Raw genomic sequence first — 16,465 nt, 5'->3', positions numbered from 1 at the left:
CCCTAGAGGAGGGTAAGCCTATTTACGAGTTTCTATGGTGTGGCTGTTAAGGCATGTACCAAATCCGGGACAAATATCTTACAAGGAATGCTAAATTGAAGGGCGCCCTTACAAAAAACAGATGCAAGGGCTCGCCCATTGGATCACTAATATAAGCGCATTAATAATGGCACTGAAACAAGTAAAGGTTAATGAATAATTACTTCATTCTGATTATGTGGATCCAATGGAGGCCCTTGTGGCTAATTTTGCAAGGCCATTCTCTAGCTCAATGGCCAAGGCTTTGTTCTTCAACCTGGACGTCGGAGGTTCGATCCCAGCCTACCTGCTGAAAAAAAAAACAAATGTATTTTTGGGTATTGTGGATCCAATGGGGTGCCATTGTTACTAGTATATTTTGCAAGTGCAAGGGTGCCCTTTACTTTAGCAATCCTCTATTAAAGGTTCGGGGTTTTACTTTGCCGGCAAGCTATAAAAAATGGCTACAAGAAATACAGCCGGCAAGCTATAAGCATCAATATGCTATGAACTTACTATTGATTATTTTCCTAACATCAGTAAATCTAGGGCAATGATAAATTCGCTCTACCTGTAGGGTGATTCCCACCCCTTTTAACTTGAATTGCGACAGACTTTAACGCTTTTCGACGTTATGATCTTGCCACAACATGATTGTCCAAATATGTTCTTGCCATCAATCTTATGCCCTGAATAATGTCGCTAACTTCCAACTCGTTTGAATCCCTAATTCCAATAGGTCCAGAGAAAGCCCATTTCGTCAACTTTGTCTCACCTCAAAGACGACCTCCAATACCCATGGGCCTGGGTTTTGTAAGCTAAAACAGTTGAAGTTGACAACCCAGGTTTGTGTGTGTGTGTGTGTGTGTGTTTTGTTGGGGTCAATCTAGCTGTAACCCCCTCATGTTACCTAATCCAACTAGAGATTTCCATAATGTACGGTCTCTCTATAGAGAGATTTTAGGAGGGTTAGGATCACCCTATTGTAATGATTTTTGAGGCGCAGCCTATTTTTATTGTGGCCAAATAAATGGATGGTTTGATCACCCATGGAGTGGCCTTGCAATACTTTTTGAAAAATACTAGACTACACGATCACACACCGTATAAAATCTCCCTTGTATGAAAGAGAAAATTCTTCCATTCTCTATGGTACGTGAGGTACAAATTTCATAAATTCAAACTTGATCTCACATGGCACAGAAGCTGCATGATCGGACGGGCCTAATTCTTTACCGTTCTATTCGCATTTTGGACCGCACATTTAAAAAGCCCACAAGCCAATGTTGGGAGTTACGTATTCCTGAAATCAGCACAGCAAATTCATGTGTAAAATGCGAAAAATCATTAGAACCTGGACTTGATTTTTTTTTTTATACTCCTTTCCAATGGCCAAATAACACTCCATCATTGCAGTCTGTATTCTCTAGTCATTGATAGAATACTCAATATAGCTTCTCCTGGGGCCTGTTTGGATTGCCGGAATTTTCTGGAGAAATTTGGAAAAGAATTTTATTCCAATACTTCATGATTTTCCATTGCTTGATAACAGATGAAAAAGTGACTTGAACCACACCGGTTCAAATTTTATGACAAGACCTCTAACTTAGGGTCCTGTTATTGGCACCTCCATAATGGACCAAACTCACCTTGTCTTTTATTATTTAACAAGCTGTCAATTTACAATTCCCAAAAAGCTCTCAATAGCCAATTGTCAAACACTGGCAGTGCGAATAGCATTGGCTTCAATTTATGATAATATCCCTAAAATGAGGAATGATAGATACAAGGAGCCCTTTAATAAAGAGCCGCAGAAGGGCTCTTGATTGGATCACGTCATCAAATGTAATTGATTTTACTTTTTCAACCAATTTTAAAATATAACTGAAAATGACGTGGATCCAATCAAGAGCCCTTCTGCGGCTCTTTATGCAAGGGCGCCCTTGTATCTATCATTGCTCCCCTAAAATTTATCATTTTTTGCTGACTTATGGAAATCAAATAAGAGGAAGTCTAAACTGAAGGGAGCCCTTGCAAAAAAGAGGTGACAGGGCTCCCCCATTGGCTGCACATCAACATCATGTTTGACTTTTCAGCTGTGATTAATGCATGATGGTGATGTGTAGCCAATGGGAGAGCCCTTTCACCTCTGTTTTGCAAGGGCTTCCTTCAATCTAGAATTCCTCATAAAATAAATCCTTAAGAAAAAGGTTTCATTGGGGGAAAAATTTCAAGAAATTTTTCCTTGAGAAAAAAGTTTTCTTGTGGCTCCATTTCTTTTGACGTAAATGGGCGTAAAACAAATTTTATGCTCATATTTAGTGTAAATTTGTTTTTACGCCCATTTTACGTCGAAAGAAACAAAGCCTGAGGAAAAAAAAGTTTTGGAGGAGCCTGGATGGTGCTTTGATCTAGCGGGTCCAGCAACTCTCAATCCAGATCTCTCTCGAAATACCATCTCTGCTTTTCTTTGACCTTTGAAGTCAATTTATAGGGTTTTGTGAAAAGTGGAATTGTTTGGATTTCACTAGAAGAAAAGTGGTTGGTATGCTGGACTTAATTTATAATGAAGTTCCTAAAATTTATCATTTTTTGCTAACTTATGGATATAAAAAAGTCTTAGGAAAAATTTTTCCTTAAGGAAAAAGTTTTGAGGAGCCTAATTTATAATGATATCCTTAGGAAATTTTTTTCTCCTGTGCCCAGTTTGGATTGCAAGAAAAATGTTTTTGATAGAAAATTTTTCCTAGGGAAAGTTTTTCTTTCCACAATATAGAGGAAAATGATATGATTATGGTTACATTACAGGGTTATTATCATAATCGAACTTCTCTCTGAGTAAAAATTACCTATGGTTGGTCAAAATGATCTTAAGAAATAAAAAAAATAAAGTAGGAATTTTTAGAAATATTTTTTCTTTCCAAACTTTTCCAAAAAATTCCTGCAATCCAAGCAGGGCCTTAAGAAAAATTTTTTCCTGCAACCCAAACAAGAACTTAATAAAAATAAGGTTCCCCTTTCTCCTTCCGATGGAAGCTCCCCAAAGCTTTATTACCTCCTTATACTCGGAGCGTTTGTTTTAGATTTGAGGATTGATTGTGAGTCCAAAATAGATTATTGGACTTAAAATTAAACTACATTTCAGTCCAATAATCAATTTTGGACTCACATATCAATTGTCAAAATCCAAAACAAGCCTACATAAACACCTGGGCATTTGGCACGGATATGATAGATTTGGCTAGTTGTGGACCCACTGTTGGTGCTTATATTATGTATAAATATTTATTTGAATTACATGTGAAATTTTGCATGTACTAAATTATGAAACTCGCGTGACACCGCATGTCACTAGGTATTCAATGTTTTTAAGCCATTATAGATGGTTGTCTTGTTATGTGATAGTTTCTAAGCGTGTATTTGTGCTTATTCTAACAATTCATGAAGTTTCCTCTTTAGATTCATATTCATAATATTTTAGGATCTTCACTGAAATTTTCAACAGAAACATTTTCGTTTCCAGTCTAATCTTACTGAAACTGCAATAAAAAACCCTGATCAAAACATGGTGGTGCCAATATCAGTAGCATATACTTATCCTTTGTTTATGTGTGTAGGAGAGAGTTGTGACGATGAAGTTGAGGAAGAATCCATAAGCCTATTTCATAGGTAGATAATGTGTTCCGCGGACAAACGGCTCTGAAGAATTCGAGCGAATGGCGAAAGCTCCTTCACAGACACGGTTCGGATTAGTTTGTTTAATGTGAGTAGATTTTATATTTGTTGGCAATGACATCTCCCATCGTTATTGGATTGGACTTAGGTGGCCATTCCACCGTAAACTCAAACATCACACACGACTTAAAGCTAAAATGACTTATCACAACCAATGAGAAGACTCCTACCCATTTGAAAGTGCCCTTTGTGGACCTCTATACAAAAGCCTAATGGCTGAGATTAGGTAGGCCCCAACATAGATTTAAAATGCATTGTTAACATCATCCCATTGAAGTTTCCCCACGTTTTTTGAAATAACAAGAGTCCACACTTGTTTGATGATTCAAGCCGTTCATCATCCATTGGGATAGGTTATATACATAATCCATGATCTTACGTGGAGCTTTTACGCAAATTACATGCAACATATATTTTCTTTGATGATCCAAACCATTCATTTCTTGGGCGTGCTGATTCAATTAAATAGGTTTTGCCCCGAAAATCATTTCCCTAAAATGATACTAAACCTCATCAGACAGAGACGATTTTTGGGCCACAGCCTAATTAAATCGTGGACCAACAAATAAATGGTTTAGATCATCCAAACACCTTATAAAATCTCTCTTATATGATGGATGTGCCTATTTTTTCCTAGACTTAGCTCGATGATCCAAACCATATATTTCCTAGGTTTTGCTTCAACGGATTGGTTCTTGCTATGGATGAGTCGTGGAGAAAAATCACCTTCATTAGACGATTCTAACTCTTCAATCCATTTATCAATTAGGCCTTGCAATGAATGAGCGATGTAACAAAATCCAGTCCTCAAATTTATGGAGGCTTTGGATGAATATAGACTTTTGATCATACATACAAACAAAATATAACTAGAGGAATGCTAAATACATACAAACAAAATATAACAAGAGGAATGCTAAACTGAAGAGCGCCTTTACAAAGAACCGGCCACAAGATGGCATGGATCCAATGGGGGACTGATAAATTTTGGAAATTTCACTAATCTTGAACGATTTACAAAGAGAAACAATATGTGCTTATATATAGCACTTACATGATAAACATAGAAAGTTGGTCATGATAAACATGGAAAGAGATATTTAAGAATAGGGAAATGATATCGGCATAACCATCTTTTGATAATTACATTGAACCTATCTTGTCATTCATTATTTAAAGAGTTGCCAGGTGGTATTCGGTATTCCAATCCCCAAAAGCTCTTACTAACCAATTAAAAAAAAAGAGATAGGTCAGCACAATTATCAGAACATAATCGTGCCGATAACCTTAAGAATATAATATTCTAATCTGACCTAATTACCAATTTAATCTAGCTAGGTTACCTCATTTGAAATTTTGAACCACTTGCCTAATCTACCACTAAGATGATCCAATGGTCCCTACCACTAAGATGATCCAATGGTCCGATCCAACGCTGAAATCTCACATATTCTTACAGGCACCCCTCGTGGCTGGTTTTTTCCGAGAAAGCCCCTTCACTTTAGAATTCCTCTAAATCAACAAATGAAAGGTTAGGATCATCCGAATGTGGGAGATTTTTGTGCTATGATACATCCATAGTGGGGCCCAGCAGAGGAATGGTCTCATAGTATTAAGTGGGTGACCCTACCTAACCCTACCTAACCTCATCACATCCATTGTCTAACCATATCAGTTTAGCTGATATATTCGCCCTGTTTTTTTACTTGGGACAGCTCCCTCTAGTGAACTTATGACCATGGTTTTAAAAAAAGATTGGAAATTAAATAGGAATGGTGTTCCGAAATTGCCGTCGATTGGATTTCTTTTCCCCGTCTTCTCCTCGAGAGAAGATCTTTTCACAACTAGACACTAATCTAATGACAAGTACATATTTCCAAAATAACTACAGCAAACAGAGGAAAAAGAAATCTCTATCTCTCTCTGAGGTAGACGTAGCATGAAAAAAGATGTTTTTCCTTGAGTTTAGGTGAGAAAGCGAAGGAAAACAATCATCCAACGCAAGATCGGGACCAGATTTGTTTTTTCTCTCGGTTACTGCTGATCGAGTTCCAAAAACTACAGATTTTTTAGAAAGAATTGCTTTCTTTCGCCTAAATTCGGGAGAGAAAGCTAAGGAAAATGATCTTTAAATTCCAGATTGAGGAAACAGACACTGAATTTGTTAAGTTCTGAAATTCCAGTTTAGAAATAGTGCCGTGTGGAGAGAGTAGCAGAATGCTAGATCAGGGAAATGGACATTGAATCTGTAATTTTTGCTGATTTTTGAAATCGAAAGTCAAAACTTTAAACCGATTTTTTTAAGGCTAAAGGTTAGATCTATTAGGTTTTCATAACAGATACACAAGATCGAGAGTGAAATTCATCTGGAAGAAGAAAAAACGAGAGGATCCATATGAAAATTGCCACATCCGAATCCCTATCCTTAAGAAGGTAGAATCGATGAGGATTTTAGTAGAAAAGACAAAGAACTGAAAAGATTTGGAGAAGTTTATCCTAATCCGATATCACCAAATCTAGCTAACAGCCAAATCTACAACTACAAAGATTCAACGATCAGACTGATCTAATATGTCTTAACAATAACTCCGTAAATTCGAACTAGACCAGAAAACAATTTCCCGTACAAGATCCGATCGATTAGGGTTTCCATTTCAAAAACTACAGAGATCTAATGATTTAAAGCTCAGTTCTAGCTGAAAGACGAAAAAAAATTAATACCTTTAGCGTAAAAGTAAATCTGATCATGATTCTGTCTTAGAAATGAAAAGCGATTTTCTCCACAAAGGATTTAACCGAAAAAGAAAAAAGGAACAGATTCGTCCGATTACGAAGAAAAAGTCGCCTCGAAGAAGAAAAAATCAAAACGTCTTGTTTTTGTTATCATTTCTAATTTCCCTTTCTCTACCTTACGAAAGAATAAAAAATTATTAAAATAATTCTTAGGCGGTTATTATACCCGCGTAAGAACCACGGCTGTCCGTCCATATTTTCCTACGCGTATCTTAAAGTGAATCGAACGGTCAGGAAAATTTTAAAGGTTAAATGAAGAGACGGCGGAGTTTTCTTCAAATGACTCAAATCCTATTCGTCTTTTTATTAATATATTTGCTCTCGTAGACACGTTTTAGAGCTCGCCGAGTTCCCTTTTTTTTTTCTCTCTATCAAGGCGTCTTTGGATTGAGCTTGTTCTTCCCTAACTTTTCTTCAGGTATGAAAAAGTTCTTTTTTTTATGACCTCTCTTTCAAGGTATGCGAATCGTCTTTTCTTGATTATTTGGGTTTTCTATTTTTTTTTTCCTCTGTTTCTTTTAATATTACACGTATGATTGTTTGGTTTTGTGAGGGATTAGAAAGATGGGTGATCTCTTTTTGGGGTTTGAGCGTTTTTACCGCCTGAAAACGCTGAGTATATTGGGAATAGCTCAACGATTGCTAAATATAGGAAATCTGCTATTTTTTTATGAGAAGGAAATTGGGTATTGTTTCTATTTCGCCAATGGTTTTTTATTTTCTTCTGTGGGTGATGATAATACAGGAAAAGGTGTGTATGCTATCTTTGATATTGATTAAAGCTAGCTATGGGTTTAGTCTCTAGCTCAATTGATCAAGGCTTTTTTCTTCAATCCTAAGGTCAGAGGATCAATCCCAGATTACCTACCCCCCCCCCCCAAAAAAAAATTGAAAGCTAGCTATGCCCGTGTGTTTATCTTCTTAGATAATTCTCTGTTTCTTTGGTTTATGATGGTTTTTTGTTTCTGGGTATTGATTGGGTTTTTTTTTGTTGCTGTTGATTATTATCTATAATTTTGATGTTTGTTCAATATCTTCGCTGTTATAGTCCACGCGGAAATTGGGATTCCCTCTGTAAGTTTCCTTATGCTTTTTGTATCAGACAAGGAAATTGATGTGAATGGTTGTTGTGTGTGTGTTTGCTTCTTTGGGCGCATCAAATAACATCTTCTTGTTTTTTTTGTTTTTTTTTTTCTATCATTAATCACCAAGTACTCACCGGTTTTTGCTTCTTTTTGGAAATCAACTTATATATTACTTAATGTTTTCTTCTATGAAGCCTTCATAGGATTTGCATTCTTATAAATCATTGCTCTTTTTAAAATTTATCCCTTTGTTCATATCCTTTAGAACAAAAATGGTTTTCCATGATATTTAGAACTGATGCTTCGCAGTTTTGGTCCAAGCTACTGCCTGGTATTTTTCATTTCTTTTAACTTTTAAATATCTTTCTCTGTTTCAGTTCCTCACCTTGCATAGTATATCCTTATCTTTATCATATCTTTTAACTTTTAAGTATCTTTAAAATATAAAGTATAGTTGGTGTTGAGTGAAATATGTCTAGAGTCTAGGGTTTAGCTTAGGTTACTGTTACGTCATGAGTCAAGACCCATCACATGGAAACTTGCAGATGATCTCTTCCTCAGGGAAGTTCGGTATATTATATCATTGTAAGGTAGATAAGAGTGTCCATTTTTACATTTCCAGGTCTCTTTGAGATTATCTATATCATTGATTATTAGCTTGGATGTCTCTTGGTAAACAAATAATCTTTCTATAGAGATGTCAACATATGGAGCTTTATTGAAGAAAGAGAATTACTGCAATTTCTGAAGCATCTCAGGAAGCTTAAAGCTGTAAAAAAAAACCCAAGAGTGGTATTGCAACAAATTGGTTCTTTGTTGTGAGTAAAGAGTGCTGCATGGGTCGTTTAATTTCATTTCACCAATCTAAGTCATAGAGGTATTGGGTAGCATCAGGTTACAGTTTTTTTACTTGGTATTGTGCTGGGAATAGTGATTCCTGAAGAAAAATGAACAGATGGCCATAGGATGATCCTATGGAACTGATTTTTGGTACACCCCCTATCTATGATAAGGCCTTGCAAATGAATGGTTTGGATCACTCCCGAAAATGTGGGACCCATGTGATTGGGCAAGCTAGCTCACCATAAGTTTGGTAAGCTTAAGCTCACCAACAGTTTCCTCTATATATATATATATATATATATATATATATAATACTATATAGCAAAAGAGAAACGGGAGAATTATTGTCCATTTAACACGTCAATGGGGATGATTTTTACCGTTTTTTGCCCTCCCCACATATCTATACATACTATCTATGTGAGGGTAAAATCGTAATCTACATACGAAAAGTACCGACACAGGGTACCTGTCTATGACAATTACAGAAAAAAACTACCGAGAAGAGGTAAAGACATATGACAATGACGAAAGAACTACTTTATATTACTCATGCAGGACACTTGGAAAATATTGACGGATTCCGGGCACCTGAAGAGGAACAACAATTATGGAAACCTCTATCGATTGGAGGGCTAGGATCAGCCTATATCGATTGGAGGGCTAGGATCAACCTATGGGAATGATTTTACGGGCACAACCAATTGATGTTGTGTTCCATCACATTGACGGTTTGGATCAACCTATAAAGCCACATAATTTCAATCTTACCCCCCTCCTTTATGCTTTTTTAATAAAAAATCTATAGGGTGATCTTAACCATCCGATTTAAGAGGAACAACATATTATGGAAACCTCTATAGATTGGAGGGCTAGGATCAGCCTGTGGAAATAATTTTTGGGGCACAACCTATTTATGTTGTGTTCCATCACATGGACGGTTTGGATCAACCTATGATGTGGTCCATACAGTTCTTTGTCGGCCCGTGCATCGCACGGGGTTTTTTACTAGTATATATATATATATAGGGGACACTTGTTCGTGAGCTTGAGCTCATATAAGCTTATATGAGCTAGAGTACTCAAACACATGGGTCCCACATTATTTGTGGTGATCCGAACCATTCATTTGGAAGGCCCCATCATAGATAGGGTGTGTACCAAAAAACGGGTCCATCGGATCATCCTAACCCACCCAAAAGTGGAGGGCAAAATGGGCAGATTTGTCGACAAACAGTGTCTGTCCATTTTTCCCTCCACTTTTGGATGGGTTAGGATGATCGTATGGATCTATTTTTGGTACACACCCTATCTATATAAAGGCCTTCCAAATGAATGCGTTGGATCACCCCAAAAAATGTGGGACCCATGTGTTTGTGACACTCTAGCTCATATAAGCTATATGAGCTCAAGCTCAAGAACAGTTTTCCCTGTGTGTGTGTGTGTGTGTATATATATATATATATATATATATATATATATAGGTTACAAGAATGACAAGAATACCCTCGATGACTTAATTCACGTAAGTGCGTAACACTATTAATTGAATTGCAATTATTTGATTTGGAGCGGAGGACTCTTATGTCCTCCTGATGTAGGGCAAGGAAGAGAAATGGGAGAAAAAGAGAAGACGAAGAGGAGAGGGAAGATAGAATAAGAAGAATGGGAGAGGAAGTGAAGAATTAGAAGTAGAAGAGGAGATGGGGGAGAAGTAGAAGATGAAGAATAGAGGAGAAAGAGGAAGAAAAAGAAACTTGTAGAGGGGAGAAGCCAATCAATTCAATTAATCATCCAAACTTATAATCTCTACTACATAAGGCCTATATATAGGCAATTATGAGTCCTTAAAAGAAGGAAACTGCCTAATTTTAGAATCCCTAAAAAACTAAGCATGGAAATAAAATTCCATGGAAACAAATAAATTCCCTAATTCTAAATAACATGCAAAATAAAATCCTAGAAACTAAATAACATGGAAATAAGAATCCTAGAAACTAAATAATATGGAAATAAATCCTAACGGGCAAATATGCCTCTTATTGGGCCTCCAATGTGCATCACCTCCACTGTCTTTCCCTTTTTCTATATGATTCTCGTGGAGACTCTTCCGCCAAGCAGGCTGTTTTTTAATGGCAAAATGCAGTTCTCATATGTGTTTTGCTGTCGTTTTTTCTTGTCCTCAAATCAATCATGAAGAGCGATTCATTGATCGGCTTAATAATGTCTCTCATCTTGTTTTTGTAGTCAACAATTGATTTTACAGATTGCTTTTTATTTTAATTGGAGCTGCTCCATGGCTAGCTTTTAACTTTTAAAAATCATTGTTGCTGAGGACTCTTCATGGTGTGGATGCTATGGTAACCATGGCCTGGCCTCACCCACTGTGTTGTGGACCCTTTGGTCCTTGTTTTTGGTCTTGCTTCTCTTTTGTATGGCCTATTTTCTTTGAAAATGTTATTTTCATGCATTTTGTAGCAGCCTTATTTTCATAGTTACAAGGAGCCACATGTAATTAAACACTATTTTCATATTATTGTTGCAGATATAAAGAAGCTCCCTGTTTCGAAAAGGTTCATATTTTCTTCTTACTCATCTATTTAGTGATTCTGAAATGGATGAATACACTGGTAAAAGAGCTTCCGGTGGTCTGGGTGCTGCTAGAAGGGGGTCCAGCCTTTCTTTCAGAGATTCCAACAATGATGATAGAAGCATTCAATATTGTAACAGACTAGGATGCAGTACTAGACTTAACTCCATGAAAAGCACTCAGGTTGCTAACCCAGAAAGAGCCAAATATTCAAAAATCCGCTCTTCAAGCGGAAAATCCGTTGCTGGAAGCTCCTCTAGACCACCTTCTGATGCAAGTTATCATAGAAAGTCTTACCAACAGAACCCAGGATCATCTCTGAAAGAAACAGTTCTTCTTCAAAGCAGTAAAAATCAAGATAAATCCGAAGTTTCAGAACCCATTCCCACAGCTACAGGTTTTCAGACAGGATATCCTGAACCCAGAGATACCAACTCTACAGTTCTCCACAGCTTGTCTGTAAATTCAACAGAGGAAGTGGGCAGCTACTCTGTAGTTTCAAATTCAAGGCCCCGAAAACAAGTCCAAAGGTCTGGATTAGGAAACCAGGGTGGTACGTCTTTGGGTTCCTCTGTCCGACGCTCTTTCTCCTCGAGAAACACCAGCCAAGCTCCACATGCAGCCTCGCAAGTTCAGGGTGCTAATCCGCACAGATATGGTCTTAAAAATGTTGGTTGTACATCATTATCTAATGTTCTCCCTTCAAGCTGCTCATCTTCTGAAACTAGTCGTAATAGAAGAGCGGATATGATTAAAACGAGATCTTCTGATGGAGAGACTTCTTCTGCTAGAGGTGGTAAGAGCGTGAGTGGATCATTTACTGGAGGAAATTTAGGCTGTCGCAGGAATTCTCTATCCAGCCCAAGTCCCTCTTTTCCTGAACATTCAGCATCTCAGCAAGCTTCAAACAGCCGTAGAAATTGGTCTGCAGGCAGCAGCAGCAGCAGCAGCAGCAGCAGCAGTAGTAGTGTTGCCTCAGTTAGAACTAGGAGAGCGGACACCAGGACGCGGCTGGCCGAACAGGGCAATGACAACAGCTTACCACTACCTGAGCCTATTATGGCTCTACAGTTGCCTCAAACTGACTTTTCGATCAATGAACCTTCTCCAGCCAGTTCATCATGTTCATCCCCGGCAGAACTTTCCTCTATTAGCCAGAGCTCTTACGGACGGCCAAGTTCTAGCAATGAAATTGTGCCCAGTAGGTCAATAGCTCGTCCTGAAGGTAGCAGTACCCGACCATTACACAGTCTCTCAGTTGATCGGGATGGCTTCCGGCGTTTTAACATGGAAGGAATTGCAGGGGTATTGTCTATATAATCATTTATTATATTGATTTTCAAAGTCTACTTGTGAGATTTATTTACTAAATATTCTCTTATGTAGCTAATTTCTGTGATGTATTCTTTGTAACTGACTGAGTATATACTTGGGACTGAGCATTTGAAAGTGAAACTATGGGTTTGAACTTATGCAGGTATTGCTGGCACTGGAGAGGATAGATCAAGACGAAGAGTTGACATATGAGGTTGTTCATCTTTGTCTTCAACTGTTTCTCTTTAGCTTGAAACTAAGAGTAATTTTTTTTCCTTCATGCAGCAATTATTGGTTCTGGAGACGAATATGTTCTTGGGCGGTCTTAGCTTTCATGATCAGCATAGAGGCATGAGATTGGACATAGATAATATGTCATATGAGGTTTGTTCTTCCTTAACCACTGGTGCACTATTGAATGTTCTTGTGACTAATTTCATAATGCATTTTTTGCAATGTTAGTTTTTTATGTTGATTTTTTACTTTATTTTTGCTGTTATTTCTTTCTCTCACATTTTGACGATATAGGTTAGCCATAATTACTCAGAACCAAACCTGATGCAGCACCACATACTGGCCCATGAGGCACATTAGTCAATCGACCTACCTACGTACATGAGCTTTTCAAAATTGACAGAACCACGTCCTGATTTTTCCAAAAATTACCAAAATATTCACTCTGATAGTTTGGCATGCTCTTCTTCTGGTATTTTCCAATGAGCAATCAAAAGCATCATAAGATTCTGAATGGTACACGAAGCTGAGGTATCAGCACTCCTGTTTGGACTGCAATGGTATGTGAAACACAAATCTGATCCCGTGATTATTGAAGGTGATTCCTCCAATACTATAGCATGGGCTACCAACAATAACTCCGGCCCATGGCGGTTGGCGAACAAAATCGATGAGATCAGGGATCTTATTCCCCTCATTCGCCCGACTATGCAGCACAGGCATTGCACGGCAAACGATTGTGCTGACACAGTGACACCCTTGCGCGAGAGGGAGTGGACTGGGAATCAGCCATTGTGACTGTCTATGAGAATTTGGATCCGCATTGTAACTGACCTTGGGCGAGGTCTTTAATGTATATGGGGGACAACTTGTCCCCTTGTACTGTTTGCCTCTTTTGGCCTTATTAATAAATTGTCACCTTTTCTCAAAAAAAAGATTCTGAATGGTACACTTTTTAGCTTATAGGAAACAACCTAGAATTCCTGCATTAGGTATGTTCTAAAAGTAAACTGGTTGTGCAATCAAAGAACGTCAAAAATTCTTTGCTGAGTGTTCTCAGGAAGGTGGTTTTCTGAATGACCAAAACATCTCCCGTTCATCAGAAATGAGTCATCTACTCATCTTTGATTTGTTAGATAATTCTAAAACTGTTGACTATTTGAAGGATTTCAAAATGTCCACAAAGCTCAGGGAAATCACTATATTATATCTAGAATAAAAAAAGGGCGGCCCAGTGCACGAGGCTCCCGCCATTCTAAAACTATATCTAGAATGTATGACCAAAACATCTCGGGTTCATCATAAGTCACATATCTTTGACCTCATAAAAATAATTCTCTATATTGTTGAACTGGAAGGGTTTCAAAATATCAGTTAGTTCAGGGAAATAACTATACTAAGACGTCAAGAAATCTTTCCCTTCCACTCAACTTTTTTTATCTGAGGAACTGCATTTCGGTAAACAGGAATTATTAGCTCTAGAGGAGAAAATGGGTTCTGTCAGCACAGCTCTTACGGAAGAAGCATTGTCGAACTGTCTTACGAGAAGCCGGTATGGTCCTGCACCTCTGGTCCCAGGGATTTCATGTTGCGGTGATGACGATACCAAATGCAGTATTTGTCAGGTATTTTCCTTTACTTGTTTTTGAGGGATGAGGTATTTTTCCTGTTATCCTTGTGGTTTGTTCTGCGAACTTATTGCTAACCTTGATAAAAAGACTATTTTGTCATTATTTTTCAATAAGTTGGGTGGAGACTCCTACCACATGCAGCCCATATATAGGGTGTTTTTCGACTGTCAAGTCTGACATGAAGGGCAGCAAGGACCATTGTCTTATCAAACACTGAACATCCGACATGTGTTTTTTCTTCACATAAGAACCCGTGAATTTGCAAATTGAGATCAGGAAGAGCAAACTTCACTGTTGCACCAGCCAAGCAAAATTGTGATAATATTTAGCTCCAAAAAAGAGTCCTCTAGTATCCATTTAAAAAAAAAAAAAAAGAGTCCTCAAGTGCTCTACTATGTAATGTGTGTATCTTATTGCGCCAATGATCTTTAAATGGAGCTACATCCCTTTTCAATTTCCATTCAAAAGTTTTGTGTTTTTATTCTTGTAACGGGTCCAACCTGACACACCCTCCATTAATGAACCTTGTGGCGAGAACCCTTGGGTTTTCGCGGCATTATTAAAACCGACTGACATTCCCGCTTGTACTTTGTCACAAGTTTTTGGAGTTTACATTCCCTTTTTGCCAGTTAATCTCTGATTTGCCCAAGAGAAGATTGTAGTATTGTACTGTGTTCCGATCCACTTGTTTCAATTTTAGCATCATCCCCCTCTGCAGCTAAACTTACATACTCCTAGCTTAGCAAAATCTGCAAATCTTTGCATGGCATAATCTGCATCTCCTTTTTATTAGTTATTAATTCCAGTTGATGGAATTGTGCTGTATTTTCTTCAGATTTTAACCGCTGGATATTCCATTTTCAGGAAGAGTATGTCGTGGGAGACGAGGTGGGCAAGTTAGGATGTGATCATCAATACCATGTGGACTGCATCCATCATTGGCTTCGACTTAGGAACTGGTGCCCGATTTGCAAGGGTCCGGCATCGCCCTCCTAATCCTGTCTATAAACAGCCAGTGGTGTCGCCCTCTCTCCTTTCTCTGTACATATACCTTCAGTTTGTGTCTTGAAATAAACCACAGCTCCAAGAACTTTGTACACCTTTTCTTTTCTCACTAGTGGAAAAACCATTTCCATTTCAAAACCTTCAATGAAATGTTCATAAAGGCTTCTGTATACTGCATGGGTTTGAGGTTTTTTGTGTTTTTACAGGTAGTTATGATCTAGGCCATGGAATCAAGCCTCTTAAAAATTTCAGTATTGATGGTAATGATAAAGAAGAATCAATGAGATTCCAGATGGATTTGTAGCAGATTCAACTTTCAATCAATCAAATACTGCCTTCAGAAATATCGAAAAACAGGATCTACTTCTCCAATATATTGTACATTGTTGTCACTAGTATATGGTTTTATGGTGTCTCTGCGTATTTTTTTCAAAAAATACACTGGAGCCCCCATTGTTGGAAGATCCAAACTGTTCATTCTGATTGGCTCAACATATATAAGTTGGGCCCCAAAAATCATCTGCAGAGGATGATCATAACCCTCCGATCTTTGAGTTTCTATAGTGTGCTGACAACAGAGCTGAGGGTTAGGATCATCCTTTGGGGATGATTTTTGGGGTCCAACCTATTTCCATCTGGTTGAGCCGATCCAAGTGAACGGTTTGGATCCTCAAACAAGGTGGGCCCCACTACATTTGAAAAATACACGCACCTATGGACACCATGTGAAAACTATTATCCTCTAAAGCACTTCCTTTTCCCAATAACAGCGAAATCTAGCAAGGGGCCATTTGGATTTAAGGATTTTATAATCCAGGATTTTATAAGCTAAAACCTGGACTGGACTGTATATTGTCTGGATTTAAAATCCAGGTTTTAGCTTTTATAATCCAGAATTTTACAATAGTGGATTATAAAATCCATGTACTAATGTAATAAAAATTGTAACGAGGACGTCCAACCATCCAATATGTGGCTTTAAAACAGAAATAGTACTAAACCATTTATCTTATGGCCCACCAAATTGCAGTTGTGATCCTGGCCATCCATCTGATATTGCAAAAGGAGTTTTACAAGCTAACAACCGATAAAATCCCATATCTGCAACACTATTTCACACAGTTTAATCTGAAATATGCCCCCAAACAAATCTTTCCCAATAATAAGTAGAGGTAAAAACAATCATAGATTCATGCACAATTACGTTTTTCTGTTGA

General features: G+C 37.8%; 2 protein-coding genes across 9 annotated transcripts in view; both read left to right on the top strand.

Moving 5' to 3' along the window:
• LOC143851357 (uncharacterized) overlaps positions 1–3,781 on the top strand; it is a 5,182-nt gene extending 1,401 nt beyond the window's left edge. Inside the window, exons 3-5 of one of the 7 annotated variants that reach the window (XM_077360757.1) lie at positions 1–12; positions 758–863; positions 3,636–3,781. The exon at positions 1–12 is cut by the window's left edge and continues 46 nt beyond it. In XM_077360757.1, coding sequence (XP_077216872.1) covers positions 1–12; positions 758–840 — 95 coding nt within the window. In that variant the 3' untranslated portion in view covers positions 841–863; positions 3,636–3,781. Of the gene's footprint in view, positions 13–757; positions 1,500–3,635 lie in introns of those variants that run through there. The other 6 variants (XM_077360759.1, XM_077360755.1, XM_077360758.1 and 3 more) reach the window with 6 other exon arrangements.
• A 2,181-nt stretch (positions 3,782–5,962) lies between these two features.
• On the top strand, positions 5,963–15,418 carry LOC143851356 (uncharacterized). Of its 2 annotated transcripts, none has more exons than XM_077360753.1 (6): positions 5,963–6,964; positions 11,020–12,369; positions 12,542–12,592; positions 12,664–12,762; positions 14,079–14,237; positions 15,108–15,418. In XM_077360753.1, the coding sequence occupies exons 2-6, from the start codon at positions 11,089–11,091 to the stop codon at positions 15,237–15,239; spliced, it is 1,722 nt and encodes a 573-aa protein (XP_077216868.1). In that variant the 5' UTR covers positions 5,963–6,964; positions 11,020–11,088; the 3' UTR covers positions 15,240–15,418. The 2 variants fall into 2 exon arrangements, with proteins under 2 accessions (XP_077216868.1, XP_077216869.1); XM_077360754.1 differs by lacking the exon at positions 5,963–6,964 and adding an exon at positions 7,090–7,386.
• The last annotated feature ends 1,047 nt before the right edge of the window (positions 15,419–16,465 follow it).

Source organism: Tasmannia lanceolata, unplaced genomic scaffold (assembly GCF_043159265.1).
Source record: "Tasmannia lanceolata isolate RefF3 unplaced genomic scaffold, GAP_Taslan_0.1 ptg000018l, whole genome shotgun sequence".
Lineage (NCBI taxonomy): Eukaryota > Viridiplantae > Streptophyta > Magnoliopsida > Canellales > Winteraceae > Tasmannia > Tasmannia lanceolata.
Note: the sequence above shows the minus strand (reverse complement) of the source record. Positions and strands in the feature narration are given on the sequence as shown.